Below are 9,631 nucleotides of genomic sequence, written 5' to 3'. Positions count from 1 at the left end.
AACTGATTATCATCACTAGAACAACCTGCTTATCACTGATTTGGTGAGAACTGATTTTCTGCCACCACTAGATGCCACCCTGTCTATCATTGATTATAGTATAAGGCCTCTTGCACACGAAAGTATTTTCATTCTGTTTCCGTTCAGTTTTTTTTTTGCAGACCGTATACGTAACCATTTATTTCAATGGATCCACAAAAAAAAACGGAAGGTACTCCGTGTGCATTCCATTTCCTTATTTCTGTTCCGCAAAAAAATAGAACATGTCCTATTATTGTCCGCATTACGGACAAGGATAGTACATTTCTATTAGGGACCAGCTGTTCCGTTCTGCAAAATACGGAATGCACACGGATGTCATCCTTACTTTTTGCGTATCTGTTTTTTGCGGATCGTGTGCAAGAAGCCTAAGGGACAGAAAAGTACACAGGAGAGATGAGATGAGAACTGATTTTAGTAAAATATTTTCCATCAGACCTCAGAGCAGACCCCCCAAATCAGACCTCCATTCTTCATCAGACCTCAGATCAGACCCTCAATCTCCATCAGCCTCCAATCAGACCCCCTCAGCCTCCATTAGCCTCAGATCAAACCCCTGTCAGACTTAGATTTGACCCCCAGTCAGCCGCAGATCAAACCCTCATCGGATGTTACAAAAAAATTAATAAACTTACCTTGCTTGCTCTGGACAGTGCTGCAGATCCAGGACTCACTGCTCCCTGTATTGCTTCTTCTAGGTCCCGCTGTGTACTGTGACCTGACGGCGCACAGTGTCAGGTCATAATGTGCACCTACATGCACTACGTCCTGACGCTGTGTGGGCAAGACACAATGCACAGCGGGACCTGGAAGAAGACCAGGGAGTGTGATTACAGCCAGCACAGTGCCGCCCTCACCTCCCTGTGCCTCCCGCATGCTCATTAGCATTCGGACTATAAGACGCACTGAAACATTTCCACACTTTTGGGGGAAGAAATTGCGTCTTATAGTCCAAAACAAATACGCTAAATATGTTTCAGATATATATATTGTATTTAGGGTTAATATTTCTAATATGAAAGTTAATAAACTACACAGTATTAATAACAGATGATGTTATTTTTAAGCTGGAGTCGGAGTTGTTACGTTTCTAGTGACTCCAACCCCAGTCATCATATTCAACAGTGTGAATGTGGACCATATTGCTTTAGACCAGGGGTGCACAACCTGCGGGCTGCATGTGGTCCCTAGAGCCATGGTTTGCGGCCCCGGTTTCTGCCAGGAGCGCAGCACTACGGAGCATTACAACTCCTGCTCCTACAGTCTAGCAGGAGCAGGATGGGTACCGGCTGGAAATGACAGCGAGGGACAGAGGAGAAGGTAGAAGCAGTTTATTAGTGGAGAACACGTACAGCACAAGTCTGTGGAACACTGACGTGTGAATGAGGCTTAAGGCTAAGGGTACTTTCACACTAGCATTATTCTTTTCCGGCATAGAGTTCCGTCAAAAGGGCTCTATGCCGGAAAAGAACTGATCAGGCATATCCCAATGTATTCTGAATATATAGAAATCCGTTCAGTTTGCATCAGTATGCCTTCCATTCAGTCACTGTCAGGCGTTTCGGCCGGACATAATATCGCAGCATGCTGCGGTATTATGTCCGTCCAAAATGCCTGATCAGTCGCCGGAATGCCGGATCTGGCATTAATTCCCATTGGCTTGCATTAGTGCCGGATCCGGCATTGCAAAACAACTGAAGGACGCATGCACAGACCGGGAAAACTGTAAAAAGGCTGCAAGACGGATCCGTCCATCCGCATGACAAGCGGAGAGGCGGATCTGTTCTTGCAGTGCATTTGTAGACGGATCTGCACCCGGATCCGTCTACAAATGCTGTCAGTTGTCAAACTGATCGGCGGATCCGGCAGGCAGCTCCGACGACGGAACTGCTTGCCGGATCACACTAACGCTAGTGTGAATATACCCTTAGTTCACACTTCAGTTATTGGGTCCGTTATTTCCATCAGTTATTGTGAGCCAAAACCAGTAGTGAAGCCTACTCAGAGATCAGGTGTAAGGAAAAGATCTGCACCTGTTCTGTGTTTTTTTTCAGCATCGGAATTGCGGACCCGGAAGTGCGGGTCTGCAATTCCGGATCGGGGCCGCACAACCAATACATAGAAATGTATTGGTCCACAATTCCGTTCCGCAAAATGCGGAATGGAATTGCGGATGTGTGAATGGAGCCTAAATGTGTGAACTCAGCCTAAGGCCGAATGCACACGGCCGTGTTCCGCGGCCGAGAGCGGTCCGTGGTATGCCGGGCTGGATTCCTGTTCAGAGCAGGAGCGCACAGCGTCATTAGTTGCTATGACGCCGTGCGCTTCATGCCGCCGCTGCACTACAGTAATACACTCGTATAGTGTATTACTGTAGTGCAGCGGCGACATGAAGCGCACAGCGTCATAGCAACCAAAGACACCGTGCGCTCCTGCTCTGAACAGGAATCCAGCCCGGCATACCACGGACCGCTCTCGGCCGCGGAACACGGCCGTGTGCATTCGGCCTAAGAAGCTATAGTTTGAAAAAAAAAATGACTTTTTAAAAATGTTTCGTACAGTTTCCCCTAAATAAAATGAAAACATAAATTATAAAACCTCATGTGTCACGTAAAAAAAAATTACAGCTGTAACCACCATGTTAACTAAATCCCAGAAAAGTATCTGGTTTCAGGCCTGGTCAGTAAAGTGTTAACCAATAGGCGCTCTCCCCACTAATAAGGGAAAGTGCTTACTGGTTATTACATGGAACCTGTAACTGGGGAGGCGGTAATATCCAGTGCGCGGCAGTGAAGGAACGTGCTATTTTATGAATAGGAGGCAGGATGGAAGACAATGTTGTCACTTTTCTAGGTTCTTCTGGTAAAAATGATTTTCGAACAAGTTCCTGTGCGGCATGGCCCCTGAAATACAATACTTACCTGCTCCACGCCTACTTGTCCTTTATACAGCCCCCACTGTCTCCATCTTCCGATCCCTGTGATGTTTAAACCTGGCAGTGCATGGGCCTAGTCACATGCACCGCTCCAGTCAATGACTGGCTTCAGTGGTGATATGCTGCTTGAGGTCACATCACCGCTGAAGTCAGTTAGGGACCGGAAGATGGAGGCAAGGAACCAAAGTGGCGGGGAGCAGGTAAGTGTACATTTTCTGTGTTTTAGGCTACATTCACATGTCCGCAATGTGTTTTGCGGAAACACGGAGTCACGGATCCGCAAAACACGGAAAGCGGCAATGTGCGTTCCGCATTTTGCGGACCGCACATTGCCGACATAATAGAATATGCCTGTTCTTGTCCGCAATTGCGGACAAGAATAGGACATGTTCTATTTTTTTGCGGAAACGGAAGCACGGATGCGGAAGTGCGGATCCGCAAATGTGGATGCGGACAGCACATTCCCTCCCCATAGAGAATGAATGGGTCCGCACCCTTTCCGCAAAATTGCGGAAAGGATGCAGACCCATTTTGCGGACGTGTGAATGGAGCCTTAGGGCTATGCTGCAGAAACACGTTAAAAATCATTTTTACCAGGAAATCCCTTTAAGCCCCTATTACACTGCACGATATTCAGGACAATTACCAGGAACAAGTCTTCATAGGGACGCTCATTCCGGATAACTGGCCTGTATAAGGCCTCATGCATATGGCCGTTCCGTGCATTGGGGACAGCAATTTTCAGTCCCCAATGCATGGGCAACGTCCGTGCGGCGGCTGGGACGGATCGAGACCCATTCAACTTAAATAGGTCCGCGATCCGTCCGCACCGCAAAAAAATAGAACATGTTCTATTTTTTGGCGGAGGCACGTACAGAAACACCATGAAAGCACTCCATAGTGCTTCCGTTCCGCACATCAGCTCCGGATTGCGGACCCATTCAAGTGAATGGGTCCGCATCCGTGATGCAGGGAGCACACGGCCGTTGCCCGCATATTGCGGACCCGCTGTTTGCAGGCCAGGCAATGGCCGCGTGCATGAGGCCTAACTGTGTCGCCGATCAGCCTATAAGCCGGCCATCACTTGTTTGTCGGCTGATTTGCATATTTTATTACAATTATCAGCAGCACATCTCTCTGTATAATCAGGGATGGGCTACCAATAATCAATAGAACTAAATGAGGGAGCAGTGACTGTGGTAGTGATCATTCCTCCCCAATCACTTTGCATTGGCTTGTGTAATAGGCTGATGAAAATAAACACCAATTAACTTTTTTTTTTTTTTCGGCCCCTTGAAATAGAGCGATGTGACAATGTGGCCCCCAGACCAAAAAAGGTTGGGGCCTGGTGCAAGAGTTCAGCTTGGGCCCCCCTTCCCTCAGTGCTTTGTGGCCGGGAAGCACAGAGCCTTCATGCTGCCTGAGGCAAATATTGAAACGGCACACCTCCCATACCAAATTCTTGACCTAACCCCTTCCCTCCGGCCAGAGGTATATCTTGACCAGAATGCACTTTCCATAAGCCTACATGCACACGACCGTATGTGTTTTGCGGTCCGCAAAATCCATTGTAACAATGCCTATCCTTGTCCGTTTTGCGGACATGTTCTAGTTTTTTTTGCGGGGCTACGGAACGGAGCAACGGATGCGGACATCACACGGAGTGCTGTCCGCATCTTTTGCAGCCCCATTGAAGTGAATAGATCCGCACCCGAGCCGCAAAAAATGCGGCTCAGATGCGTAACCAAACCACGTTCGTGTGCATGTAGTCTAATACAGGTGTCTTCTTATGTGGCACAAGGGTCTAAGCCTGGTAGCGACTGTTACCTCTGCAAACACTATAGCTATGCCCCTGGCTGGCTCCCATTGACTGATACAATGTTCAATGGATTTTGATGTGATTTCAGGAGGAAGAGATGCAGATATATGTAGTTATTAGGTAATACTAGGACCTGTTTCCAGGGGTACACCTAGCCTTTCTGCTGCCTGAGGCAAAAACTGAAAGGCCCCCCCTCCATTTCTTAATATAACCCCTTTGCCACTATGAAAGCGCTCATTGCCCATGGCCCCCCTCTTGCCTCTTCCTGGTACTGCCTGAGGCAATGCCCTCATTGGTGGGGCACCCCTGCCTGTTTCTAATGGCTGTAACTTAAAAAAGTATAGTGACTAGCACTACAAAACTAGCAGCTAAGTATTGACATGCCCCTAAAATGATTACTATTAGAGATGAGTGAATTTCATATTTTGAAATTCGTTCATACTTTGTTCGTCTTACCACGGACTATATCGCAATTCTATAACGGAATGCCTTTAGAGGCATTCCGTTATTCATTCCGTCATAATAGAAGTCTATGACCTGCATAACGGATCCGTCCCGTTTCCGTTATGCAGGGGCGGACCCTCCTGCATAACAGAAACGGGAGGGAAATACACTCATCTCTAATTACTATCTTTACAGGATGCTCTATGAATGCACTGCTATCTAAATACTGGTTATCTCTGGTGACACAAATGCTATGACAACTCAAGTATACCATTCACAGCGGCTTTGGTGTGTGTGTGTGACCCTTACTCCCAATTCTATCACTACACTGCGACAATGAACTTCAGTCTGAACTCGGACGCCTCAGAAGGGAGGCGAGAGACCGGCTGACAGGAGGCAAAGCTGCCAGACACGTCACACGAATCCACGATATCGCGTCACCCCCTCACACTGACTGAAACTTTCCCGCCCCAACGGCAACCAATTAGCAGTCCCGACACGTTCTCCTCGTCCAATGGAGAGCTAGGAGCTTCGCCTGTCCTGATTGGGTGTTGTGGGACCTTGCTTGGACCAATGAGAGGACGCCTCAGGCTAAGGGGGCAAGTAGCGGAGGTGCAGGAGGGAGCAGCCAGCAGTGAGGAGCAGTCAGGCTGTGTTCGCGGAGTGCGCTGCTGTGTTCTGTGGCATTATGGCCGACCAGAAAGACGTGAAGTACTACACCTTAGAGGAGATCCAGAAGCACAACAACAGCAAGAGCACCTGGATCATCCTCCACCATAAGGTGTTTGATGTCACCAAGTTCCTGGAGGAGGTGAGTGGGCCGCGGGGTGGAGAAGGGCTCTGGCTGACTAAGGAGCGGGTCGCTTCCGTATTCCGGGGCTTCCCGTCATATGGCCCTGTAGTACTAGGACGACTAGTCTGCCCCCATAGAAATGACTGCCAGGGAGAGGCAAGTAGTGGGGTGGAGAATAGGGGTGATACTGAAATCCCCATCATTGTTACTTAAGAGACATTATATTAACAGATTTGGTTTTGCTACTTTTACTACCTGACCTGGATCGGGGGAGTTATTGAAGGGAGGGGGGGGGGGAGCCACTTATCATGGCTGGCGGTTTACGGGGCGGTCTTAGGCTACTTTCACACTGGCGTTTTGACTTTCCGTTTGTAAGATCCGTTCAGGGATCTCGCAAGCGGTCCAAAGGATCCGCTCAGAATGCATCAGTTTGCCTCCGTTCCGTCTCCATTCTGCTTTTGTTTTGGTGTCCGTCTGGCGAAACTGAGCCAAACGGATCCGTCCTGGCACATAATATAAGTCAATGGGGACGGATCCGTTTTCTCTGACACAATCTGCCATCCGTTCTGAACGGATGGATGCGGTCGTGTTATCTGAACGGATCCGTCTGTGCAGATCCATGACGGATCTGCACCCAACCCAGAGTGTGAAAGTAGCCTTAATCTCTCTCCGCTGGCATCGGATGCCACACGATTATTAACAGGCCTCATAATGTGTCGCATCTTTGCCGGTCCGTGTAGCAAAGCGCAGATCTACAGCAGCGAGCGACGTGGTGTAGATGTGCGCTATACTCTGTGCCACGTTCCTGCCGTAGAGGACAGTAAATGTGACTGGCCGCCCCCCTCCACACCACCCACCGGTTTGAAAAGTGATGAGCGGTGTCTGAGACTCTGAAAGTTGTACAATTTTGCGTGACGACAGCGTGCGCCAAACTTTGCGACTTTTTTGCATCCGTTTTTCAGGGCCATAGGGGATGATAAATGTCCCCCGTCAGTCTTTTGAATCCGCTAGCTTTATCAAGTGCTGCTCGTTGTTTGCTAGATGTAGTGGCGCTCTGAATCCTCCCCGGGGGAAGAGTGGGGACCCTGCAACTTATTAAAGACTTACAGTGGAGTTCTCTGACCTCTCCACTTCTTGAAAGTGGCGTAAAATAGGGAATAGTTGCAGATGTGTAAAAAATGGTGAGTGCCAAAATTTGTGACTTTTTAGCCAGAATTCTGGTGCAATCCCCTGCACCGCCAGAGGATCCACTTACTTCATGTAGAGGTGCAGCTTTTTTTAGGGTCATAAATGATAGTGAATGTGCCGGAGCCGACGCTGTTTGGAGCACTCCGTTCTGTTCAGTTACGTTTTGTCCCCGTTGACGATGAATGAGGACAAAACGGAAGTGTTTTTCTTCCAGTATTGAGACCCTATGACGGATCTCAATACCGGAAAATATTAACCCTAGTGTGAAAGTAGCCTTAGAAAGTGTCAAGATCAGTGTAGGAACGCCGCACATAAATTTAGGCACAATAGTGTGTGTTTTTTTTTTTTTGGTTTGTTTTTTGCCAGTTTCTGGTGTGTGGGTCATAATGAATGTATTTAGAGCGCCTGTTTCCTTCCATTTTAAAGGGAACCTGTCACCTCCCAAAACCACCCCAAGCCGCCAGCAGTACCTGCGTGTAGCCAGCAGTGTGTTTCTGATGATGCCTTTCTTCCTGAAGGCCGATGCAGCAAAAGTACTGAAAGTGTTCTTTAATCCCCTGCCGGCGCGCTTCTCCCCACACATGCTTGAAGTGAAGGGGGCAGCGGCCTCCTTGCTTCACGTCACCGTAACTACTCCCCCTTCACTGTGACTGGCGGCTGGCAGTTTGGCTGGCTTTGCCGAACTCTCTGCATAAGCGCCGTCAGTCACAGCGAAGGGGGCGTGGTTACCGTGACTTGAAGCAAGGAGGCCGCTGCCCCTGACTTCAAGCATGTGTGGAGAAGCGCGCCGGGGGCAGGGGATAAAACAAAGTTTTCAGTACTTTTGCTGCATCGTCCTTCAGGAAGAAAGGCTTCATCAGAAACACACCGCTGGCTACACGCAGTGTTTTTTTGAGGTGACGGGTTCCCTTTAAGGAATCTGCCTCCCCATTGGATAGGTCCACGCAGTGTATGAACACTGTCTGGCCATCCATAGGCCCCTGCCTATGGTTTATATTCTGAGGCTGGACTAGTCATGCTTTCACACCGCTGCAGAGTTTGCTTAGAGACATCACAAGGCTTAGGGGCCGTTCACAAGACACGGACAGCCGCGCCAAAATTTTGCTAAAAACTGTCTGGTAGCCCTGTCCTCTCTGCCTCCCATGAATGTCATTGCGGAGCGCCTGCTTAATGCCGCAGTAAAAGGGCATTGAGATGTATGGGAGGCAGAGAGGACGTGGTCGCCGGATGGTTTTGGTGAAATTTCGGCGTAGAAAATTCCCTTTAGGCTTAGAAACTTTTATTAACCGATGAATTAAAACTTAATGTTTATTAAAGATTTTTTTTATTTTATTTTTTATATCCTCAGGACAGGCAATCAATGCCAAACCTGTGTGGTCTGACACTTGCACCCCCACCAATCAGCCGTCCAGCAATAGCTTTGGTGCTGGAACTGCATAGTGGCCAGAGCTGGTTACTGCAGCGCTGATCTAAGTGAATGGCAGCAGGACTGCAGTAACCAGCTCTGGCCACTAGGCACTGGATGGAGCTGTGTAGTTGCAGTGCCTGTTTCCGGAATCGGAGCTATTGGTGATTAACTAACTAATCGGAGAGAGTTTCGGGAGTGGGACCCCACAATCTAATATTGATGGCTCATCCATTGGAACCCAATGATCCGAAAATGACAGAATATCTTCTCAGGATGCCATCACCTTTAAAAAGCTATTCTGCACTGCTCTTCCCGACCTCATGCATCCTCTACCTGTAGCAGGCTTTTCATGGTTCCAAGAACACATTCACTTTGAGTGCACGTGTGTTTTTTGTTTTGTTTTTTAATATATATCTTGAGTACATTTAATCGTCTGTCGGCCACATTAAGTGGATCTGCGGTTTGTATCGTCTACTTTTTTTAGTTTGATAGACCGAGGAATGTGACTTTCTTCACCCGTTGCAACAAAACATGCAGCGTGCCACACAGAGTGCCCCAGAATGCGGCCTATGCAGATCCTCTCCTTAAGAGATGGGTCCCCCCTATAAACCATTTACAACCCTCCGAGCCAGAAGGCACCTGCAAGGGTCAAGAAAGGGCCCATCGTGCCCTGGCTTCCACCTGAGCTGCCACCACAGGTGTTGGCCAAGAGCCTCAGAGGTCTGGCTCTCCCCTGAAGGAGGAATCCAAGGGGTTTGAAGGGGGGTGAGGAACCTAATGGGCTTGAGTTTCTGCAGTCTTTAGAGTCCGCGGTCCAGCTCACTACTTGGCTCAAATGTCCTTTCTTGGCATGGTCCCAGCTTTAAACCGCTGGCCTATGAACTTCAGGGCTACCGCCCTTTAAAAACAATGGGAGGCAGACGCCATGTGTGTGTGCCACAGAATTTTGGCTTGGTGTGTACGCCAAATTCCGATAGCAAAAAACACCATATGAACTGGCTGTAA

The 9,631-nt window shown here is 48.6% G+C and overlaps 1 protein-coding gene across 1 annotated transcript in view; it reads left to right on the top strand.

The window, feature by feature from the left end:
* The first annotated feature begins 5,844 nt into the window (after positions 1-5,844).
* Positions 5,845-9,631, top strand: part of LOC121001259 (cytochrome b5) — a 35,808-nt gene continuing 32,021 nt past the window's right edge. Inside the window, exon 1 of the mRNA XM_040432250.1 lies at positions 5,845-6,048. Coding sequence (XP_040288184.1) covers positions 5,926-6,048 — 123 coding nt within the window. The 5' untranslated portion in view covers positions 5,845-5,925. The remainder of the gene's footprint in view (positions 6,049-9,631) is intronic.

The sequence above is a fragment of the Bufo bufo genome, chromosome 5 (genome assembly GCF_905171765.1).
Source record: "Bufo bufo chromosome 5, aBufBuf1.1, whole genome shotgun sequence".
NCBI lineage: Eukaryota > Metazoa > Chordata > Amphibia > Anura > Bufonidae > Bufo > Bufo bufo.
The sequence above is the reverse complement of the archived record's forward strand: the minus strand, read 5'-3'. Positions and strand labels throughout refer to the sequence as shown.